This window comes from Peromyscus californicus, unplaced genomic scaffold (assembly GCF_007827085.1).
Source record: "Peromyscus californicus insignis strain IS unplaced genomic scaffold, ASM782708v3 Scaffold_19__1_contigs__length_69161282, whole genome shotgun sequence".
In the NCBI taxonomy this organism is placed as follows: Eukaryota; Metazoa; Chordata; class Mammalia; order Rodentia; family Cricetidae; genus Peromyscus; species Peromyscus californicus.
The window spans coordinates 17,759,721-17,784,558 of record NW_026294491.1 but is presented as its reverse complement, the minus strand read 5'-3'; the positions used below and the strand labels follow the sequence as shown (position 1 = coordinate 17,784,558).

General features: G+C 46.5%; 1 protein-coding gene across 5 annotated transcripts in view; it reads left to right on the top strand.

Annotated features, from left to right (window-relative positions):
* The window catches only part of Rhobtb1 (Rho related BTB domain containing 1), a 75,876-nt gene that overhangs the window by 37,548 nt on the left and 13,490 nt on the right, over window positions 1-24,838 (top strand). For 2 of the 5 annotated variants that reach the window (XM_052744781.1, XM_052744782.1), the window contains exons 5-7: window positions 13,162-13,347; window positions 17,034-18,004; window positions 19,945-20,063. In XM_052744781.1, coding sequence (XP_052600741.1) covers window positions 13,162-13,347; window positions 17,034-18,004; window positions 19,945-20,063 — 1,276 coding nt within the window. Of the gene's footprint in view, window positions 1-7,952; window positions 8,012-8,944; window positions 12,350-13,161; window positions 13,348-17,033; window positions 18,005-19,944; window positions 20,064-24,838 lie in introns of those variants that run through there. The other 3 variants (XM_052744784.1, XM_052744783.1, XM_052744785.1) reach the window with 3 other exon arrangements.

The following is a 24,838-nucleotide window of genomic DNA, read 5'->3' as shown; positions in this document are numbered from 1 at the left end:
AGGAAGAGCCTCTTCTTAAAGGGATATCACTCATCTCTGAGAATGACAGGTCACGATTTGATTCCAGGCACCCTAAAAAAGGTTGGCGAAGGGGATGGGCTGTGACTTTAGGGAAATACATGGGACGTTCAATGCCCCTCCTCCGAGCCCAGCTCATGTACGTAATACAGACGTCACTGTTTCCTTGGCTGACCCGCCCTGGCGTCAGAGACCCCAAGCCATCTGCTGGGTGCTAAAGGTGTCAGCAACAGCTACAGTGTAAGCTAAGCAGCTCTGGAGCCAGGTCTGAGCTCCTGCCCTGCACCCTCCATATCCTCTCCCACCTTGTTGTCGTGGTGACCCTGTGATGCGAGCTCATTTCACAGTCGAGGAAGCAGCTACAGGAAGGCCAAGGTCAGGCCGCTGAGACAGAGCGGACCTGAGCTCCCCTTCCCTGTCTGCTGAACTGCAAAGCCCACATCCTGCCACAGCGCCTCACCCATGGCTAGTGGTGGTGCTAGGCGGCCCACTCACTTGACGCTTCCTTCTGGTCTCCTCCATCTCACACTGTCTGTGTGGAGAGTGGGAACCCAGCATTCCTCATCTCCTCAGCTGTGCTCTCCCAGGGCTTCTAGTAATTTCCTTAACCCTCAGCAAATAATCCAACTCTCTGTATGCATCCGGAAGCAGTCAAGCATGAGTATTTCACTGTGAGTAGAGATGACACACCCAAAGTTTAAAAAAAAAATACACATATGATGTGCCTACATGTGTATGTGTGTGTGTGCACATGTGTATGCAGATGCATGGGCACGTGTGTGCGCATACATATGGAGGCCTGAGGGTGGTGTTGGAAATGTTATGCAATCATTTTTGTCTTATTCTTCAAAGCCGGGTCTCTCTCAGTCAAATCCAGAGCTCACCAACACAGCCGATCCAGCTAGCCAGCTTACTCTAGGGATCCCCAGTCTCTGCTTGCTAAGAGCTGGGATTACGGTCAAGCCACAACACCCATGTGGCACTTACATGGGTTCTTTGCTTTTGTGGCACGTACTTTAGCCACTGAGCTGTCTGCCCAGCCCTCAAGGAAACATCTTGAGAATGATTGGGAATTCTGGGTGATTGGGGAAGGAGGACATTTTCCCTCTCAAACAGTTAAATGAACAATTCAAAGCCAGCATAACTGCCCTCATCATCAGCAGTTCTGTACATATTTACAGTCTAATTGGACTCATTTAAGGCATGCTATATTCTTATAAAGATTTCTCTCCGGCACTGTTTGCCCCTACGAGGAGCAGTACAGTGTGTGTGTGTGTTTGAAATGATAACATTAATCAGAGCTGCGGTTTCTGGGTGTCTATTTAGATAAGATGGTTTGGGTTTCGTGTTAAAAGTCCATGAAATCAGAGATGGCATGGATACACTTAGTTTCCAGTACTTCACGGAGGCCCTTTAAAATATTCAAGACTCTGGTGGCCCAGGGTTTGTGTCTTTGCCTGAGCTTAATGGCCAATAACAAGAGAAAAGTAAGAACCGATGAGTGTGGATCTGTTAGAGTCTTTCTGTGTTTGCCTGGCCCATCTGGGAATATTCTGGATGATTTCAGGGTGGCAAACAGCCTGTTGTACCACAGATATGTCAGGAGGAGGTTGGCTGAGGTCAAGACAAGACAAAACAAATGAATAGCTTGGGCTGCAAATGTAAATAGTTTTAAAGGCAGAATCATCATTGGCTTGCTTTTTTTCTCTTCCGCCTCATGCTGACCGTGGCCCTGCTATAGACCTGGCCTTTGTTTGAAATGGTGATGTCTTATTCACCGTGGATTTATTTTCAGTTTTTTAAAAGTATTGTTCATCTGGGTGGCTGAGTGTTTTTGTCCTTCCCTGCATTTTGTACTCAACTCAGGTGACCTGCGCTCTTCTCCAGCCCCCAGCCCTGACAGAAGGCTTTACAAATGGACACAGGGTAGAGAAAGGGAGAAGGCTACAGATGTACTTTTCGGACTGCTACCCAAAGCATAGCCTTCGTGTGTTAGTACCACATGGGTCTAGGAAAGTGATTAGAGCTTGTGCCCTGAAGACACCATGTCCTGCGGCTTCTGTAACACAAGGAACTGAACGTTGCTGTGGCCTTAGAATAAGTCCTCAGTTCTTTGAGCAGAGATACAGGCACTCCCTGGGAAGCTATGTAAGAGTGTTAGTATTCGCACTTAGGTGCACCTCAGCATGGTACTTGTTCTAGAGTTAGAGTTCTGGGGTGAGATAAACCAGCATGGTGTAGCTGGAGTTTTCCTGCATCTACCTGGCTCCTGCAGCTGCTCAGACCCAAGTAAACACACAGAGACTTATATTACTTATAAACTGTATGGCTGTGGCAGGCTTCTTGCTATCTAGTTCTTATATCTTAAATTAACCCATTTCTATTAATCTATAAGTTGCCACGTGGCTTGTGGCTTACCAGTATTTTTACATCTTATTTCCTATGTATCTGGCTGGCGACTCCTCACTCCACCTTCCTATTCCCAGAACTCTCCTCTCTGCTTGTCCCGCCTATACTGTACTTCCTGCCTGGCTACTGGCCAATCAGCATTTATTTATCAACCAAATCAGAGCAACACACATTCACAGCATACAGAGCAATATCCACAGCAGCATGGTCATGAAGCAAGTGGCCCTCAGCTACATATAGGTGAACACTCTTCAGGAACTGTAGTGTTTTTCTTTACCAAACCTCAACAGAAGGGGATATAAAAGTGAGAACTTTTGAGAAATGGGCACCGGGTAGAAAAGTACATATACTGTGTGACGCCATTCAGATAAAATTCTAGAAAAGATAATCTAGTCATGTAGAGACGATGGGTTGGTTCTGTCTTTCATTGCTGGGACAAACTGAGAAAAGCAACTCAAGGAAGGAAGAGTTCATTTGCCTTGCAGTTCAAGAAGGGATGCAGCCCACCCCAGTGGAGAATCACGGACACCTGGGAGCATCGAGTGACGGCTCACATTGTGTCTATAGTCAGAAAGCAGAAAACAAACAGAAAGTAGGGCCTAGCTGTAGAACTTCAAATCCCCACCCCCAGGGACCTCCTTCCTCCACTGAGGCTCCATCTCCTTCCAAAACAGCATCACCAGCTGGGGACCAAGCCATCAAACACAAGAGCCTGTGAGACACACTTCACATTCAAACCCCAAAAGGAAGGATGGACTGCCAAACTTTAGGAGGGAACTCAGGAGTGATGGAAATGTTACCTCTAAGTGTGATCATGGTTTTGTGGAGAATAGAGATGTCAGAACTGACCAAATTAAATACACTACAGATGAATATTGAAAGCTTAATGTATTTCAATGTTATCTCCATGAAGTTTAAGATGAGGAAATGTAGAATTGGAGCCTCAGGAACTGATATAGAAAATGGAAGTTACGGGCTCTCAAAGCTAATGACAGAACACTATTCTCCAGCTACCCAAAGCCATGCTGGCTCTCTTCTCCCAGCGCAAGGCCCCAGCCCAGGGGCTGGCTGGCTGATGGCAGGGACCACGCGTAGCCTGTGTTTGTGTTCATCTCTTCTCGAAGGTTCATCTCTCTTGAGTACCATGTGACAGTGAGATAGAGAACACTTGGTTCCATGAGAGGTTTCTGTGTCTTCTATTTCTGTCTCCCACAGCTCCCTGCTCAGGTTGTATAGTACGTAGCAGAAACCTTTGGAGTGTGTGAGTGACCTGTGTGGGAACCTAACCAGCTGCCCCATCTGGGAACCAGGGTGCAGAGGAATGGGGGTGTACCATTGCTTTTCTGTCATTCTGTCTTGGGTCTCATCCTCTCTCTCCAGCTTTATCTTGCTGTAGGCAAACCAACCACATTATCAGAACTTGCCTCCCTTCCCTGTTTCCACTGAATTTCATTGTTTTTGTGAATATTCTTAAACAGAAGATTTGGATGATTTTCCAATTAAAAGGTCACTTCTTCTCTGGGTATCACCCGAATTTCATTAGAATAATTTTTATAACAGTTTTCTTTCTCTATTTGTGTGTGTGTGTGTGTGTGTGTGTGTGTGTGTGTGTGAGAGAGGAGAGAGAGAGAGAGAGAGAGAGAGAGAGAGAGAGAGAGAGAGAGAGAGAATATACATGCTAATAGCAGGGATATTAAGCAAAACAGTTGAAACTGGATCATGGATCATTACCATAATATATGTACCCCAAATAATAAAATACACTAGGCTTAAATACTTACAGACAATTTCAAAAATTACATGTATGGCCATGTATGCATTCAGAGCTTGAGCCCACAGCTGTAAGGCTGCTGTGGAGCCTGGTCATCTCACAGTCTTCCCACCCTGCCCTCTGGACCTCCCTCAGCTGCTGTTCCAGGCGAACCTTCCTGCTCTGAAATAGAGCAGCCTGGGCTAGAACCGGAAGAATGAGGCGTCAACAGAGCAGGGATCCCTGTCCCTGGCTGGCCAAGCCCTCTCCCCACACAACTCAGGAGCACTCAGCACTTGGTGAGAAAGAGATAATGCTTCCTGCACCGCTGTGGCTCACGTGGGCAAGGTGCTGGTCACGTGGCCAGAGAAGTGGTCACGTGGGTGTCACGTGGTAGCTTGGCCATGAAAGCGTAGCTAGACCCAAGAGAAGCCCCCAAGAGAGTCACAATGAGGCTGCTGACATGGGCAAAGAGAATAATGGTTACCTTCTTTGGACTTTTTTTTTTCCTTTACTAACTGAAAGCTTTAGAAATTGGGTCGAGTTTGCAACATTGGCTTTTCAATATAGAGTAAGAGGAATTAAAAAACAAAAACAACAAAAAATGCCAGTTTGTGTTGTTTCTGTATGGGGCTTTTCTGGTGAGGAAATAGATTCCAGGCCACAGTGCTGTCGCTTTCAAACTAGGTAGGTCAGAGGCAGGAGACTGTTGAGCAACTCTGTGGTCAGTCATTCTAGAACCTTCTTCTCTCAGAAACTCCGGACCATAAGGCACAGCTGTGGGCCAAAAGGAAACTCCATCTCGCTCTTACTGATTGTAGCCTCCAAGGTCTTTTTCTGGGTGGGTTCCGAACCCGTTTCCATGTTTGTCCAGTTGGTCCTGTCTGCTACAGAGCGTGTTCTCGGATAGTCTTCTTAGGAAGTTTACTAACCCTGCCAGCAACTCTTAATACCAGTCACCCGTGACAAGCGTCTCTAAAGTAAGCCCAGAACTGCACTCTTCCTCTCAGAAGGAGGAAACCGCACAACGGACACATTTCTAGGCTGCAGGAAGATGACTAGGAAAAAGAGAGAATAGTGAGTTGTCTCTCAAATCTATCCCGCTGACTTCAGAGACTCACTGAGTTGGGGTGCGCGCTAGGTGAGTGTGTGCGTGTGTGTGTGTGTGTGTGTGTGTGTGTGTGTGTGTGTGTGTGTGTGTGTTTAAAAGCAAGATGGCCTTTGTAATTGAGGGCATCCCTGAGCCTTAATCTAGCTGTAATCTCCTGGAATTAATCCAAAAAACACCCTGCTCTCTTCTTTACATTTCTTTGGCTTCTGAAGATAATCTCATTCCTGGAAAAAAAAAAATTGTTCCTCTGCAGTTAGGAAAATGGCCAATGGATTTTTTTTTAAACAAATTCAAATAATTTTTAAGAAAGCATATTAACTGGTTAACCTCTGCTCGTGTCCCCAAGGCATCACCTGGCGGGCTTCCAGGAACAACAGTCTGAAGAATTGTAATGGCTCACATTCTGTTTTCATTCCGTACTTAAACTCCAGCTGATCCCCTGCCCGACTTCATGTAGCCTAGTTTCGTTTCTTTCAGATTCGAAATCTGCAGACATCTGTGTACCCTCAGCCTTGAACGCTTGGATACCTCGCAGGCCCTTTGATGGGATAAAAGCAATCGAAGGAACGTGGGGGAGAAAAAAAAAATCCTGAAAATGAGCTAGCTCCTGGTACCATGGGCATTTAGTTGCATCCATTAGAGCCGTTCCTCGGTGACCACGCTGAGTAATAGTGAGACATCTTAGATACTTCTTGTGCCACTAAGTCCCATCCTGGATCTGGTCATTCCAGCCCTGCCGGCATGACCTTCTGTGGCCACCTGCTACCTGCACCCGTGTCTCTCCTCCCAAGGCCAGGCAAGGGTACCACCACCCATCTTGGGTACCGCCTCTTCTCGGGCCCCTGCTTCTCCCGGCGTTTCCTCTCCCCGACCCCTGATCCTTGGCCACCAATGTAATCAGCTCTCTCGTCACAACGGTAACATCAGCTTACTAAACTAGAAATGATATCACGCCATCCCACTCAGAAACACCACTCAGAAGCCTACCAGCTCACCGGAAGCCAGGGTCACACACACACACACACACACACACACACACACACACACACCTGAGAGTCCTCCCACCTCAGCCCCTCTGCGGTCCTGCTTCTCCTGCCTTCTTCCTCCCCACTGTGCTCCAGCAATGTGCCTCTTCCCTCAGGGAAGCATCCTAGGCATGCCTGCCTCGGGGCCTCGCCTGCGAGCTAGCTGGCTCTTTCCCCACAGCTGGCAGGCCTGGTCCCTCCCTTCCTTCAGTTATTTACTGAAATGTCAACCTCAGAGAGGCTCTCCCCAGAGGTCTCTCTCTTTTTTTTTTGTTTTAATCACCCTCAGCTCCCCCCCCCCCCCCCCCGCTATCGATCCGCTATCGATGTCCCCTTTCTCTGTTCCGTGTTCCGGTTGGCTCTGGCCACCAATTCTGTGTGTTTCTCTTGACTGTTGTCGTGATCCTCCGGTGTACAGGCATGAGAGAGGATAGACAGGACCAGGACAGCTGTCCCCAGTGTCTCCGAGAGAGCCTGGTACACAGTGGGCTGTCACTATTATGTCTGGAAGGAACGGCTAGTTCTGAAACACGGTGAGGGACAAAGCGAGCCCTGGTACCTTCAGACTCAAGAGGGTCCCCGGGAAGTCTGAGCAGAACTCTCCTTCCCATCAAGCTCAGAAAAAAGGTGGCTGGTTGACAGTTTGGCCTCCTAAGAGTCCTGGGCATTAATCCCAGAGACTTCCCACCCAGCACTGCAAAAGACCGTCCAGGGTTTCCTGGATCCACAGCTGGCCTCACCACCCGGCAACAGAAGGGATGTTCCTCTGGTGTTTCTGCTTTGAGGATAACTAAGGAGGACCAAAGAGCGGAAGTTGGGAGAGTTTCTATGTCATGTCACATCAGTTGGGCATTCAATGAGGCTGTTGACACCATTTGTTTTAATCAGTTGATGGCACGTCACTCAATGTGACACTTGTTCTGGTTCTCCTGGTAACGACTGCATGCCACGGAAGACCACACTGCCTCGGGGTGGGAAGCAAATGGCGTGGGACCGCTAGATGACAGGCGCCTTAGTTGCTCTCTTACTGCTGCCACAAAATGCCTGACAGGCGCAACTTAACAGAGAGAGGAGGGTCTCTTTGGGCTCCCAGTGTGGAAGAAGCAGCTCTGTGGCTCCAACTGTGGTGACAAGGACGTCCACAGTCTGGGAAGCAGAGAGACACCAACGCTGGCGCGCAGCTCCGTCTCTCAGGTTTATCCCCAGCTGTCATCCATCATTCAGGTCTTCCCTCCTCAGATAAACTCCTCAGAAACCTGCCCTCCCAGACACACGCAAAGGTGTGTGTCCTGCGAGATTCTGAATCCTCCTCAGTGGTCAAGGTTAACCATGGTAATAGCCCACCCCTTTGGTTGGTGGGGCCGCTCACGGCCATGGCATTTGTGCTAGGGTGGAGGAACCAGCCATTTCTAACACACCACGGTTGTCTGCAGCCTCTGGCGACACTGGCGGGCTGTCGCTGCTGCTGCTACCGCTGCTACCGGCCCACTCCTAAGAGCGTGGCTTGCTTTGGCCAGATTTCTGTTTGGGTGGAGGGAGCCGGGTCCTAACATGTCACTTCCTGGTGAAACTGCAAGAAGTCTTCCTGGAAGACTGTAGTCTCGCATGCTAATCACTCCCAAATCTGGATATATTTCAGGATGTTTTGACAGTTTCCCCCACATAACATCTGTACTTAAAGAAGCCTCACTGCTCTTGGTAAAGTATTGGCTTGATTTCTCCGCTCACATCCGGGGCCCTGCATGGTTCTGCCCTGCTCCCCCCAGAACTCCCAACCAGGCGCCCCCACCCCCCACCCCCCAACAGGCCTGTCCATCCTCCATGAGTTCGAGCTTCCCCAGCCATCCATCTCCAGCCCAGTCGTGTGCACCATCTCTGACAACTCCCTCTACATCTCATACACCCAGGCTGCTCCCCTACTAAAACCTGGAGCCATCCGCTCCAACCCTCTGCCCTGCTCCCAGCTGTCCTGTGCTGTTTCAATGTGTCTGTTTGCATAACACTGTCAGAGTACAATGCATGAGAGGTGTGTGGTCGATGTGAATGGTTTCGAAACATTTCAGGAAAGAACTTACCTCAGTTAATCAGCCGGGAAAGGGAACTCGAAGACCCACGGGTGGAGGTCAGGAACTCCTTGCTTGAATCTCGGCTAGAGGTGGACTCCTGTATATTGGCCAAGAAAGCCTGTTCAGATGTGACTATGACCCCCACCTGTATAAAGATCATGGGGTTCCCGCCCACACCACTAGAAAAGTGAAAGTAGGTGTAGGCAATGGTGGTTTATAATGTGGTAAGATCTGAACACAGAACAAAACTCTTAAAAGAACATATGGGTAATTAAAAGAAGGCAGTCCCATACAGAATGTGGGAAAATATCACACAGGCTTCTTCTAAGCTTCAAATATTAGTCTTGCATGAGATCCACCCTGAGCTGAGCACCCTGGAGAAGGGCACGTGGCCACCCTACTCTCTGCGTTCTGGAGGCCAGGTAGACTACGCTTTCCTTTGCACTACCTGTCAAATCAGTCTGGTGTGATGCTTTTTAGATAAAAGATGATTTCAGGGTTTCTTCTTCACTTAACCAGCTAAGGTAAAGAAACCTAGTGCCCCCTCCCCCCCACCCACCCCCCACCCCCGGGCCTCTCAGCGTGATACCCGTGACAAGGCCGATGGGCCCAGCAGTTTAGAAATTGCATTCCTAACAATCAGTGCCTTTCAGCCTCTGGTAGCTTCTCCAGGCTCTTCCCACCAAGGGCCTGGACTTGTAAAAACAGCCTTTGAGACCCCTGCTATTTGCTGTTGAGTCTGGCTCCAGACAAGGTATGTGGGGAGGACGGCCTTTCTCAGATTTCTTTAATGTTCCAACAAAGATTAGCCCTGGCCTGGAATGAACACTTCACATTACCCTAACATCTCTAACAATTCTTCAAGTGCTGTCTTTGGCCAGTGTTTCCCCCAAAAGATAACTGAGGAAGTATGCCTCTGGGGTTTATTTAATATACAAAGAAAAACAGACCTCAACCCCTACCGTCTTGGATGACTTGGCCCCTCTCCACCCCTGCCCCTCTCTCCTGATGCTGGACATGCCCAATTGTTCTACCATTGATTTCGGACTAATTTGCTGTTAACCAATCAAAATATATATTACTTTGTGGACATGACTTTTTTATGATGGCACCCAAGTGAAATATACTGATATTTCTCCCTTAAGAACAAGAAATCATTTTTCCCTTTAAAAAAATGCATTCAATGATTCAATGTGTTAGTGAACAAAAGGATACATTCTCAGCCCCCTGTGTGTTTCTGGCTATCTCTAATAAGCCCATTTATCCCAGTCATAATTTTTTGAATAAAAGTCAATACAATGTGCATTCCAAATCTCCTCCTGTACCCTTCTCACTACCCAAATTCTGGGGTTTAAAACCCAGTCCACCCAGGGCTTGGTCTCTGAATTCTCAGGTTTTCTACCCCAGGTAGCTGTAGAATTCCACTGAAATCCTATCATTCTTTTTACAGCTGAAATAGAGCCTGAGGTCACTTCTGGACAACCCTGACTGCCAAGTCTGTCGAAACGTCCTCCTCACACTCTCCACAAGTATTTTTAAATCCACTCTACAAAATGAAACAAAACAAAACAAAACAGAAACAGAGCCATGGAGACAGAGCTTCTCGAAGCTGCTTTTTCCTTTTTATCTTCCCTAGGAGGGGCATTTTTAAATCCGGGTTTATGTCAGACACTGAACAGGCCCCACACAAGAATGTGTATCTCTAAACTCCTTGGAATCCTGCCCCAACCTGGAGATATTCTTAGCCAAGAGTCTCCTGTTTTCTTGAACTAGGTAGAAGGAAAGGCTGGAGTCCAGAAGGAATAAACGGAATTCTCTAAATAGTTACTTGATTTTTTTTTTGAAATGGTCAAATATTTATATGCTATTTTCTAGTTTGTTTTTTTTTAATTTACAATATGGTGAGGTGGTTAATATTATTTGTGTTTTTATTTTTTTATTATTAATTCGATTTATTCATTTATTTTTACATCCCAACCATAGTTACCTCTCCCTCCTCTCCTCTCACCCACCCCCAATCCACTCCTCCTCTGTTTCTGTCTTAGTTACTTGATTTTAAGGAGTGTTTAGGCCACAGAGGATGCTGACATATTGCCAGTTAGACAAGGGCATTTGGAAGGAGGCATCTCTGTCTATGGCCTCATCTCTTTGACAATTGACTCTTAGCCTGTGTTGGAATTTGTCCTTTGGATGGCAAGACCTGAGGATAACATTCTGCTTAGAGCACACACCAGGTTTCTCCCACGTTTGTGTCTAGATCAACATGGTTTAAACAAAAGCAAGTTAATAGTTAATATATAATCTTACTTTTAACTGATTTCAGTCTAAAGTAATGGGCATAGTTTTCTCTTAGCAGCTAGATAAGAAAACAAAAGAAAGATGTTATTCTAAGATACACATAAAATTTTTATTCAGTGGGTTATTTTAACATCTATAATAGTGTTTTTCTCAATTCAACTTGCTCTTACATTTTGAGCGAACATATTTGCAGAATATCAGATCTTTTCCCAGTTCCCCCACAGATTTCAAGCATTTAGACACCAAAGCCACAGGGTAGGACAGAACACTGATAACTCTGGCCCTGCATTGTGTCGTGGCCTTGTGTGGCTATCAGAAGATTCCATTTGTCTGTCCACCACCATCAGCCCCTCCCAGGTCCTGTCTGGGCTTGCTTGCAGGTCACCCGGATAGTTAACTCCCATGTGTTGCATGTCATGAGTGGTAACACGGTTACCTTGGCAACCAAGCCAGCTCTGATTTCAAAACCTCACTTTGCTACATCATAAAATTAGATAGCAGAATTGACATTTAGTTATGTGTCTGTCATAGAAATGAAGTTCTTAGAATGATTCTCCTCACAGCTGTATGCCTTAACATGGAAACTGAAGGCACCAATTACAATAAATATATAATATGTATTACATGCACACACAGACACACAGGCACACACACACACACACACACACACACACACACACACACACACACACGTAGTCCTCAAGTTGAAAAATGGATATATTTGCTTAATTCATTGTCTGAGATGCTGAACCAGACATATTATTCTCACTATGTCAAAAATTCTGTGATGGCTTTATCTTATGATCAGAACAAAGCTTACAGTAGGACTTCATTAGATACCCAATATAAACAGGGTGATGAATAATAGAAAACTAAGCCGGTCAAAAAAAGTAATATTTGAAGCATTTTTGGCTTTAATGGATACTGTTATTTATGCTGATTGGAAGTACGGCTGAGTACAAAATATTCTAGTAACTAAATCAGAATCTCAAAGACAAGAGATGTCTCCTTTTCATTTATATATTTATGCATATTTTACACATATTATTTACATATTATTCCAGCATCCTGGAGCCTTTGATAATATCTTTACATTGAGATTATTCTAACCACGCAGAACAACAGTTACCTGCTTTGAGTCCTGGGTTTTCTTTTGTAATGTGAGACCATCTTAAACTCGGGACTTTCCCCTCTGTTTGCCGCGGTCTGGTGCAATTTTTTTTTCCCCTGCAAATACACGGAAAGACTCAACTTGAGAATTACATTTAATGCAAGCCCCCTGCCGTACTCTGCATCAGAGGCGACTATTTTTAGAAATTCTGTGGCTGCCTGCATACATTTGTTTGTCTCCATTGATATGTAGGAAGGAAAGCTCATTAATGATTTAAGAAGAGTTATTTTTTTATTCATAGACTTGACTCTTCCCATCACATAAACAATAAAGGCAATAAATTAACATCTCATAAAGTCGTGAGTTTATTGCTGAGTTTGTTTGCAAGTCTCGACTCCCCAAGCATAAACGTTCCTGCTCTCACTCCCCTGCCTGCCTGTTCTAAAAACGGTCACTTGTATTTTAACCCAGAAGGGAGGTTATTATTCCTGCTTGCCAGCTACCATCAAGTACCATATTTGAGCAACTGTCTTACTCAACAATTCTTTGACTTCTAGAATGGTAAGTTATACTATAAAAATAGAAGCTCCCAATGCCAAATTTAAGTAGAAGCTTTTTTCCCCTACCCCTTCTTTTTCCCATGTACCTGTTGTGTATCAGCTGTAACATGGGAGGGGTCTGATTCCCATGTTCTCTGACCATATCAGCCCTCCATTGACTTCATCTTCTTGCTTTACACCTAGTTTTAAAAAAAAAAAAAAAAGGCAAATTCCTGCCAAGTCAGGGTCTCTCTGTTCAGAAGCAGATAAGGGGTTGTGCTTTGTATCTGTGTGCGTGAGCAAGAAGGGCCAGCATCCTTCTTTGTATTTGCTGACGCCACGCAGCAAATACTGCTGACATCTCCACCAGCTGTTTGCTTTCTCATTGGGTTGGACATCTTCGCCTTTGTGTTTTATGAAGGGGGTATAAAAAGGTGGTCTTCATCGTTTCCTTTTATCTTGCAACTATTTCTCATGAGCAGAAATAGTTCGGCATGTGGGAATTCCAGTACTGAACTCCTTCAGGTAGCCATCTCTTGGGAAAGTCACTTCGAGGGAGGGGGGGACCCTGAGCGCATCCACATTCTGCAGTGAGATGTGAAAATGAGCCACAAGGCTATGTTGGGGCTGGAATGCGGGGGCTTAGTGGACTGTGTGCATGACTCATAGACGTATTTACTATCCGGCCCTTTTTAAAACAAAACAAAAAAAATATTATTTTTAACTGTGACGTCATATTGTCAGATAAGTGGGAGAAGAGAGAGGGACCATAATGGATGGCTAGAGAGACACACAGAAAGGTGATGTGAGCCCCGTCTGCGGTTTCCTTTTCAGGTCTGACGTTGTGGTCCTCTGTTTTTCAATCGCAAATCCCAACTCCCTAAATCATGTGAAGACTATGTGGTATCAAGAAATCAAGCACTTTTGCCCTCGAACACCTGTTGTCCTTGTTGGCTGCCAGCTAGACCTCCGCTACGCTGACCTGGAAGCCGTTAACCGGGCCAGACGCCCCTTAGCAAGGTAAGCCAAGGACCCTGCATGCATCTGGCACCCCAGTGAGGAAATAGTTTTTTTGGTTTTTTGTTTGTTTGTTTTGGTTTTTTCGAGACAGGGTTTCTCTGTGTAGCTTTGGAGCTTGTCCTGGAACTCGCTCTGTAGACCAGGCTGGCCTCGAACTCACAGAGATCTGCCTGGCTCTGCCTCCCGAGTGCTGGGATTAAAGGCGTGCACCACTGCCGCCCGGCGAGGAAATAGTTTTCAGGTACCTCAGATGTTCAGTGGCCACTGAGGCTACACCTCTCAGCCATCGACTTTCGCAAAGTCAGTCAGCCGTTCATCCTGAAGCTGAGGTCCTGATGCCTCCCCAGGCTCACCAGAGTCACACTCCAGTCTCATCAAATGGTTCGCCAGTGCTTCAAGGGAATTCCACGGTATGAAATGGGGTGTATGGAAGTGCATTGGAGGAAGTACTCTATTTGAATGACGTCCTATACAGAATGTTAGCCACCCAAGGTGGCATCATTCTTGAAATGATGCCTGCTTAGAATAAAATAAACTCAGGCTCAGAAGGATCAGCCACAGCTGTTGGCCATTATCACATCCCAACAGAGATGTGCTTTCATTCCCATGACCACACGTCTAGGTTGGTTTTGGTGGTGGTGTTAGTGTTTCTCTGGCTTCTGGTGTTCCGTGCAGTATTGGAGAGTGAGCCTAAGGCCTTCCACATTCTAGGCAGACCAGACATTCTACCATTGAATCATGGCCCCATTCCTCTTTTAACTTTTAACTTAGAGCCGGGTAGGGTCTCACTACATTTCTTAGCTTACTCTGTAGCATAGCCTGGGTTTGAACTTGTGATCTTCCTTCCTCGGCATCCTGAGCTGCTGAGACTACAGGCCCATACCACTAGGCCTGGGCTGGTGTCCAGTTTTTTTTAAATCATGTGAAGCTGAGCCTAACAACACTCGTTTTGTGATCCCAGTACTTGAGAAGCAGAGGCAGGTGGATCTCCATGAGTTTGAGGCCAACTTGATCCACAGAGCTGCACAGTGAGATCCCGCCTCAAAAAGAAAATAAAAGCAAACCCCTAAAAATCACATGGAGCTCTACTTGCAGAAAAGCAAACACAAGGAGTGGAGAGATGGCTCAGCAGTTAAGAGCACTGGCTGCTCTTCCAGAGGTCTGAGTTCAATTCCCAGCAACCACATGGTGGCTCACAACCATCTATAATGAGATCTGGTGCCCTCTTCTGGCACAAATTTGTACATGCAGATAGAGCACGCGAATACATAAAATAAATAAGTAAATAAATTTTTAAAAAGGAAAGCAAAAGCCAGGCGGTGGTGGAGCACACTTTTAATCCTAGCACTTGGGAGGCAGAACCAGGCAGATCTCTGTGAGTTCGAGGCCAACCTGGTCTACAGAGCAAGATCCAAGACAGAGAAACCCTGTCTCAAAAAAAAAAAGGGAAAGAAAGCAAACATGACTTTTTAAATGTATCTAATCCTTATGTTAACAAAGTGTCAGAGTTTAAAATAAAACAAATTAGAAGGTGTTTTTTTACTGCGTCCACAGTATGGATACCAATTTTGGAAAGAAACAGAATTCTTAAAACCTGTGCCCTCAGAAGTTACTCTTGTATAAAACAGTTTTGTCTGTTTCACACCCATATTCTCTGCTGAAGGGCAAAACTCCCACCAAATTCTGATAGCAATGCTTTGCTTCCGTATTTACCCAGTTGGCTGACCACAAACCTTCTCTGGACCCCATTTTTTATGCTTATTGCAGTGACGACCTTTGAGACACTTTCAGACGATTTCTGGTGCTCCAAAGGCATCCTGGGTAAAACTTGGAAAGCACTTCATGTTCAGTCTCCACAATCCCTCTGTTCCTACATGCATGGACTAGAAATGGAATGTTCAGAATCACCTGGGTGTGGGGGTGACTGCAGAGGGTAGCAGAACCGGCCAAGTAGCAGACAGGACAGTCCTTTATAGGGAGCGACTTAGAGATTTCACAAAGTGGGGCATTGGAGCCAAGCTTCGGGTTAATCAATTAGCAAATTTCGAGTCAGCCCCGAGGACAAAGTTCACACAGGGCCCACAGGAAGAGGCCTAAAGTTGAACCTTCCTTCTTCCCTGGATCTCTCCACTCTTGTCAGCACTCTGAGGTGTGACCTCCCTCCCTCCCCCCTGGTCTTCAAATCCAAATTCCATCCACTTTTATCATTGGTCTCCTGGACCAGGGCCTGGGAAGCGTGTGACTTTTGGTGTCAAAGGCGAAGTATTTCGGATCAGTTGCTTCAGAGCGTCTGTCAGAATCGAGCGTGCGTTTCTTAGAGAACTGTAGCAGATCACATCTTGTCGGTTCTGGAACCTTTTCCAGGTTATGTCACAAGCCCAGCACCGCAGTGCTTATATTGGCCTTCCTGGGTCTGATTAACTTGTAAATGAGTTTTGTGTGCCAGACCAAAAGGGCGTGGGCTTTGTTCCACTGGGTTTGTGGAAACAGGAGAAATTAACACAGAATTGCAGGCTCAGCCATACCCTTGCTATTATTTTAGTACTTTTCTTGCAGGGGTGGGACTCTGAGCTATAAATGCGGATTCTGAAGAGAGGCTGTCTTAGTTAGGGTTTCTACGGCTGTGAAGAGACACCATGACCACAGCAACTCTGATAAAGAAAACATTTAATTGTGGTGGCTCGGTTACAGTTTCAGAGGTTCGGTCTATTATCATCATGGCAGGGAGCATGGCGGCGCGCAGACAGATCCACATGGTGCCAGCTACATCTTGGCTTGTGCCAGACAATGTCCTGAGCCCACCCCCACAGTGACACACATCCTCCAACAAGGCCATACCCACTCCAACAAAGCCACACCTCCTAATAGTGCCACTCCCTATGAGATTATGGGGGCCAATTACATTCAAAGTACCACAAAGGCCAACTAAGAGACTTATGTACCAGTCTAAAGAAAAGATCGATGAAGGCCTGATGGAAATGGAGGGGAGGAATATATGAAAGAGGACTCATGAATCCAACATAGAGACTTTAGAAGCCACTGGGCATGGATCACTGAACCAAGAGTGGGGAAGTCTGTACACTAACCACTTAGTAGAAATTTCTAGTAGCTTATAGATATTCCGTAGGCAAACCAATTGAACTTCCTGCCTCTGTTTCTTCTCACTACAGAATGAAAACAGTACTCCATAGAACTCTCAGATAGTGCAGGGGGGCGGGGTGCATGATGAAGTTATAAAAATGAAACAAGCAACGATGAAGGTGGCCATTGGCAGTGATAACTTTTATCAAGCACCAAGGACAATGCTAAATGTATTCATTATCATATTCAAACCTCTTCTTTAAGGGGCCCATGCGCTCCAAAGTTGGAAAACCAAGCCTTAAAGAGGTTAGACAACTTGCTCAAGATCACATAGGTAACAAAGGCCAATCCTTTTGTTACCATAGTTACTACTAACCGCATATGCTTTTTTTTACAGTCATAAATCCTTTATCTTGGAATGTCCATTGATGATGAGTTTTCAAGACCCTTGCAGGATTTTAGATGTAAAAATTTAAGAAGCGAATGAAGTTTTAGTTATATAATTCAACTTAGGGATTTAGAAATTTAGATGCCACACCCTTTCTTTTTTTTTTCCTTAAAAGAAAGTTGATTATGTGTATTTTTTTTTAATTTTCTTATTTCAGGCCCATAAAGAGAGGTGACATTTTGCCCCCAGAAAAAGGCCGAGAGGTGGCGAAGGAACTTGGCATCCCTTACTACGAGACCAGTGTGTTTGACCAGTTCGGCATCAAGGATGTGTTCGACAATGCTATCCGCGCAGCCCTCATCTCCCGCCGGCACCTGCAGTTCTGGAAATCCCACTTGAAAAAAGTCCAGAAGCCTCTGCTTCAGGCGCCCTTCCTACCTCCGAAAGCCCCTCCCCCCGTCATCAAGGTCCCCGAGTGTTCGTCCACGGGGACAAGCGATGCTGCCTGTTTACTGGACAACCCTCTATGCGCTGACGTCCTCTTCATTCTCCAGGACCAGGAGTACATCTTCGCGCACCGCATTTACCTCGCTACCTCTTCTTCCAAATTCTACGACCTTTTTTTAATGGAGTGTGAAGAATCGCCCAGTTGGGGTGGGGGAGCTGGTGAGGAGGTGCCATGCAGGGATTGTCACGGGCGGATGCAGGGTATTGGTCCAGCCGAGGAAGGGAAGAAAAGTCCCCAGAGGACCCCTCAGGCTGGCCCAGGAGCATCTTCAGGCCAGGACCTGCCAGAGAGTCTAGCTTTGCAGACCGAGGTCTCAGGTTCTGAGGCACAGGCCCTGTCCGGTTGGAGCAAGGGATTTGTCAGCATACACAAAGAGGTGCGGGTCAACCCCATTTCTAAGCGGGTGGGCCCAGTGACCGTTGTCAGGTTGGACCCATCGATGCAGTCAGGCCCTTTCCGGACCCTGCTACGATTCCTCTACACTGGGCAGCTGGATGAGAAGGAGAAAGATTTGCTGGGGTTGGCTCAGATGGCCGAGGTCCTGGAGATGTTCGATCTGAGGATGATGGTGGAGAATATCATGAACAAGGAAGCCTTTATGAACCAGGAGATCACAAAAGCCTTCCATGTCAGGAAAGCCAATCGGATCAAAGAGTGTCTCAGCAAGGGCACCTTCTCAGGTGAGCAGGGCCCCCAGGGAGCCATCAAGCAAGGCCTTTGTGCTAGGTAGGGGGTGGGAGAATCATCAAATGCTAGCTAAACTGAGCGGGAGCACAAATAAAGATAATAGGATTATCGTTGCTAATCCTTGTCAGACCCAAGAGGTAGTCCTCCTACCTTGCAGATGTTGAGAAACAAGGGACTGAGAGGCCAGGTCACTAAGTCAGTTAAGTGGTGATAGTGAGATCATGAACTCAAGCCTTGCCACTCCAGAAACCTAGTCACTCAATCTCCAGGGCACAGGGTCGATTAGGTGATCCTACGCCTCCCTCCAGGGGCTTGAAGCTCAAACTACCTGGCTTCGGGATCTGTTCCATGACCAATGTCCACTGTTCCATTCTTCTCCATTGTCCCTGCATCATTGGTCTCTGGTCCTGAGGTCACTGAAGTCCCAGAGACAAGTTACATTACCACTACCATCACCATCACCACCACCACCACCAACAACAACAACATCAGCAACAACAACAACCACTGCCACACCCCAGCCGCCTGATTTGTGCCCTTGCACTCCTGAGCCCTGCTCTGTCTTCTTTCATCTCGGGCAACTATGCCACACACAGCCATTGGTGCCCTGCCATGAGCAAACTCCCTAGAGACTACACCCGGTCTGATTTACTGGCCTTTGCTTGGCTCTGTCTGTCTGATACATGTGTACTATTTTTATTCTAGAATTTTCATCTTGGGATGTGTGTGCGGGTGTGGGTGGAAGTGGACTTTTCTGCAATGTTGACTTCCTGAGTTCGGTTGACTGGGCTCCCTCGGTTTTCGTCTTTGTCTCCCATAATCCCTGCCATGGAACTACACATTCCGTGACCTGATACTGAGTCACGCTATTCATTTTAAAGCAAGGAGTGGGGAACATTTACTGCAAAACATTGGTTGCCATGGTGTGGAAGCAGCTCTTGAGTGTTACTGAAAAGAATGTGTTGCAAATATGTACTCGATTAACTGGGAGACATTAAATCTGACTGAATCCCTCGCTAAGACTGCCCAGATAGAGCCAAGCAAGAATGGAGGTCCACGTAGGACTCCTTTATGAAAGGGAGACCCTGGCATGTCACTCAGGGGTGACTGAGACATCTGAGCTAGATAATGGATAGCATCAGTACAATGTTCTATTTTCTTAGCTATACTCAATCATGGTGCAGTTCTTTTAAGTTGTGGCTGTTTTTAGGAATTTCCTGATAAAGAAATTGGGAATGAAGTGTTACCTTCAGTTCACACACACACACACACACACACACACACACGTGTGTGTGTGTGTGTGTGTGTGTGTGTAGGGGGAGTGTAACTAGGGCACATGCAGCCAAACAGTAACAAGAGATAGACAGACAAGTCTTGTATATGCTGAACATCTATCCCTAGTGCCTGAAAATCCAAGACCCCAAATGCTCCAAATTCCAACTTTTTGAGTGTCACCCTGTGGAATAAAGTAAAAACATTTATCCCAGTCCCTGGGCACAGGGATACAGAAGTAATTGTGAATGTTAATTTAAAAGGTCATCTTACAAATGCACAGTAAATTAAACAATGAACTACGTCTTATGTTGATTGAAATTACTTACAGGCTATGTATACAAGGTGTCTATGAGACATACGTATGTGTAAATGTGTCAAACACTGTATAAACCCCAAATCTAAAGCACAAAATGATAATCCTCTCCTTTCTACTACTTTCTGGCCCTGAGAATTTGTGTTGTGATCCTGCATGCAATTTTTCAAGGTACACTCTTTGCTGTGGGAGCTGGATGTGTCGGAAGTATGGATTGAAGTAGAATCAGTAAACCTGGAAGAGGGAGTGAGAGATACAGCTTGATGAATGTATATGGAGCAGAAGGCTGGGGGTGAAACCCCTGGGAAAACTGGCTCACCCTTTTGTTTCCTCCGTCCTTGGCAGATGTGACATTTACCTTGGATGATGGAGCCATCAGTGCCCACAAACCACTGCTGATCTGTAGCTGTGAGTGGATGGCCGCCATGTTCGGGGGGTCCTTTGTGGAAAGCGCCAACAGTGAGGTAAGTGCCTTGGAAGCCCGGAATGTTTAAGTAGCCAGACAACTCCCCTTGAACAGCTTCCAAGAAGTAGTTGCTCAGGCTGTGGTTTAGTGTGAAGTCATAGTGTGAAGACACCTTGCTGTGTCTATAGGCTGTTTGTTGATCACTAGTGTGAGAACACAAGGTGCTTAGGATGCACTCACACACCTTTCTTCCACTAAAGAGTCATGACTGGCCATACTTTCTAACAAACATCAACAAGACAGGCAGGGTAGTATCAAAATCAAGTACAAGAGCCCGTCCTCTAGAAGTCTGGGGGAGTAAAAAGATCCTCAGTCAATGGAGGACCAGCACTGTCCTTAGCCAGACAGGAAACCTTGCCCAACCCAGTTGCTGTGCCTCGGGCATGTCACCTGCAACCTGATGAATGTCCCTAGTGATCCCTGAGGTCCAGCTGTGAGCCACAGCATTGGCGGCTCAGCCCCAATTTTTCCACATTGCCGGGGTGGGGAGTGGGGGTGCAGGGGGCAGGGGGGCTAGGAGTGTTTCTTTTGTATAAGGAAATGAGAGTTGGTTGAGTGTTCACTGCCCTGGACCCACTTTTCAAAGTGTGTGGGTCCAGCAGAAGCAGATGGGCCCTACCCTCCCAAAGAAAGACCTTTAGAATGTCTCAAGCAGTATCTGGAAGACACTGTCTTTATCTTCATACGAACACTGCTGGAAAAAGAAAGAAAGAAAGAAAGAAAGAAAGAAAGAAAGAAAGAAAGAAAGAAAGAAAGAAAGAAAGAAAGAAAGAAAGAAAAGAAAATCCATGCAAGCGTTTCTAACCAAGTGTAGGTGGAGCCAGCACTTCTGTTGAGTCTTGCAATAGTCCTTAACATCTTTTTTTTTTTCTAAAAAAAAAAAAAAACACAACACGGGGACACCCCATCAAGTTTATTGTCCTTAGGGGCTAGCCTTGCTTATCTCAGCATCTCTCCCAACTTTCAAAAGAAATACTAAAAACAAAGGCTGACTTTTCAAAAGGGGTTCTCCCAGGGGTGCAGTGGGAACACTCCCACGGTGCCCCAGGGGCCTTGCATTTGCATCTCCAAGCAGGGAAAGAGAATCCTAGAATCACAAGCCAGGAATGGCTGGGGCTGAGAAGGTCATTGGGCCATCCTCCTGCTCCCAGAAAAACAGCACAGGGGCTGCTGCGAAATCCAACCCCAGAAACGAGCCCTGCCTTTCGAGGGGAAGGCTTCCAGAAGAGTTACCCCAGCAGCCTCTGCCGGCATCCTTAGGAAACCAGGAAGTCCTCTGATTGGCTAAACCTCCCTCCTGTGCGCTCAAAGGTATGAGACATTTAAAGGAAGGCATCTCAGTACATGAGAGCTGCACAGAAAAGCCCCCCACCCCCTCCCCCACCCCCCGTGACCCAAAACATAACCCTTCACCCCCAGGCTGGATGGCCTGGAACAAGTGGCTTCTGCACTCCGAGTCTCCCTCGGTAAAGCACTCAATCATGACCCAGATGTAGTTGTGAGATGTGTGAGAGAGATGTGTTTATACAGTAATTCCTGAGCGTTTAGTCCATGCTAGCCACCACAGACTGGCTGGCACTGGTGCTGATGGTAGTATTGCCCTCTTACAAGAAAGACTGGGGTAGCGCCCCCCTCCCCCCACATCTGACCTCCAGTGATTGGCATTTTCTGGTGTGCACCCCTCATCTTTCTAGCCCACCACACCTGCTGTTGGTGCCTTTATGCGAATGAAGCCTAACGATCGAGGTCAGGACCCCAGGCACAGAGCAACACAGTGTCAGCGCTGACCCAAGGGATGCTAATCTCCTTTATCCCTTCACAGAAGGGACCTCTAATCTCTCCAGATTAACATGTGCAGCAGAGGTAACCAAAACAAAACCTAGCGGCGCGCAGCACGTGTGAGCACACACCTGACTTACAAGTGTGAGCGCGAGCAACCGAGCAACAGTGCCTTACACAGTGATTGACCCACTGGAAGTGGCCACCTCTTCAGCAGGGTTCTGAAAGGAACCTAGGTCCCAGCCCTCCCCTCTCAGGACTGAAGCTAAAAGTAACACAGGCAGAGACTGCAGCCACTGGGGGATTAAAAAAAAAACGACCACTAACGGAGTCACCAAAATTCCTTGAGCCCTAGCAACGCCGGCCGCTGTTGACATTTCCGCTTCCGGTCCCTTTCCTCTGTTCCTAAGAGAGACCATAAGAGGTGTTCATGAACTTGCATCTCAGTGTGACTGTGACCTGGGGCCAGCGGCCAGCCTTCTCTAAACCTGCTTCCTCATCTATTAGATGAGAATGACGGCGAAGGTTCTCCTGAGGGTAGGCAAGTGGAAGCGTGTGTGCTGTGCCTGGAGCATACATAGGTAACACCCAGCAAATGTTGTCAACCCCCATTAAATTTTCTCACTGGGAGTAAGGACACTTGTCCTGTAAATAGCTCTAGAATAAACAAAAAAACTACCAGCCACCAGGCCTTAATCCCAGCACTCAGGAGGTAGAGGCAGGCGGTTCTCTGAGTTCAAGGCCAGCCTGGTCTAAGGAGCAAGTTCCAGGATGGCCAGGGCTACACAGAGAAACCCCATCTTGAAAAAAAAAAACAGAACAAAACAAAGAAGCTGCCAGACCATCTTCGAATCTAAGGGAGGTAGCAGTGGGCACAGATAGAAGTGAGCCTTAGGAAATGGTCACAAAATCCTCTAGGAAGAGCTGTGCTCCACCCTTATTCTTAGGAATTAGCCTTTCTAGGTCATCTTTTTAAAGTTGTTGACTTTAAGATTTATTTTTATTTTTTGTATATGGGTGTTTTGCCTGCGTGTGATGTCTACCCTGTGCAGTACCCAAGGAGGTCAGAAGAGGATGTCAGATCCCCTGGAACTGGACTTATAACTGGTGTCAGCCATCACATGGGGGCGGGGAATCGAACTCCAGACCTCTGCAAGAGCAGCTAGTGCTCTTGACCACTGCACCATCTTTCCAGGCCTTCTCGGTCATCTTTTAAGTCTGTTTTGTCTTAGGGAACTCTGACTGAGCCCCTGAAATTCAGCCCATTTGGGGGGGGGGTACAGAGAGGACCTTTATATATGTGTATCGAGAAAAGAGGACAGTGAGCCATGAATGTTAGATTAAATTTTTCATTTAATACAGAAGGAGACATTTCCATTTTACTTTTTTCCTTTGTTACTTTTAGTGTAGCAGTAAGCCTCATTCTTTCCCACTGAGGTACTCAGCAAGCAGTTCACTTCAAATGTTTGGCAGGTTATGGTAAGGAGTGGGCTAGCTCTAGAATACGTGCTCGCTCTGTGTGAGACAGGCTCTAACGACAAACCTAATGGTCTGAGCTAGTCTTCACAATGACAATGTTAAACCAACTAAAGAATATGGGCATCGATTGGGGGGAGCATTCTCCTCCTCTTTGGTCATTCCACAGTTTTCTGGAGTTGGCTTGAGTAAGTAGGTTGGAGACATGGTGTTCTGTCCCTTGTGGCTCTGCACTTGGGTTATTTTCAAGGGCTGTAAGTAGATCTCCCCATTGTTAGATGGTTACTTCTAAGTGCGGAGATCACAGAAACAGGATTTGGATTTTGTTTTGTTTTATAAAAAGCAATCAGCAATGAGGAGGAAATAGATGTTATGAAAGTGTTTTGTGTTTCTCCTCCTCTGTTGATGACCCCTAAGGGGTCCCTAAGATGACCGGCCAAATGAGTCATCACTTCAAAGGTGTTGACGTTGTATTAACGAAAGGGAAGCAGCTGGTCTCTGGTGATTATGCACATCAGAGCGCTCTCAGGACGCTGGACTCTGGTCTCCTGTTTCCAGAAACAACTCCTTTCTACTTAGGATGCCCCTAGTCACATCTGTATTTCCAATGCCCATTTTGTCTTTGCTGAACAGCCTGGAAAGCTCTCTTAACATACCAAGCCAAGGTAACCTGAGAGGTTTCGAAACCCAGTCTCGGTGAAGGAGTAACTCTAGTGTGCATTCTGAATTCTTCCTGAGTCACAGATGAGGAACCTGAGGGTCAGAAAGAGTGGGTGACTTACTGAGGGTCACAGTACTTTTTGGTGTGCCCCCCGGGCCACATCTTGGCATACCTCTGGGCCAGCCCACACACTCTTACTCTGTCCCCTCAGGACACAGTGCACCACACCTCCATTTCTGAAAGAGCAGATTCCCCATAGCACATGCTCTCTATCCTGACATCTATGATTATAGCTCTTAACATCTTATAAAACACGGATGCTTTTACTATAAACTTGGTTAAATATGGAAGTCTGGCACCCTAGCATTCAAGTACCTAAAAATTCCCACATACCTAAAATTTCCCACGAATCCAAACACCATTCTAGAGATGAAACCTCACTGTGTGTTTACACACATAGAGGAGCCTGTGGCTTCTGTCAGTTAGTTATTGGTGTAGTATAAATGTATATGCCTTTAAACATATATGTGTGTGAAAGCAAATGCGTAAGTATGCCCAAGGTTAGATGTACATTGAAATATGTCATTGCTGTGTGACATAGCTGGGTGAAGGGGATGAGCAGCGTTATAACATTGGCACATCACAGATGAACCAGCATGGGTTGTCACAGTCTGTCCTGGAAACCAAAGGGACAGGAGAGGGGCAAGTGTCAGCAGCAGTAAATGACAGCCTTCGCTCGGTGCTATTTTAAGATGATCATATCAGTTTTGACTCCTCACATCCTGTCACCGCAGGGGTTGTCCTGGGGCCTTGGAATGATGGGCGGTAGTAACAGCCCAGGTGCTTATTTCCTGGAA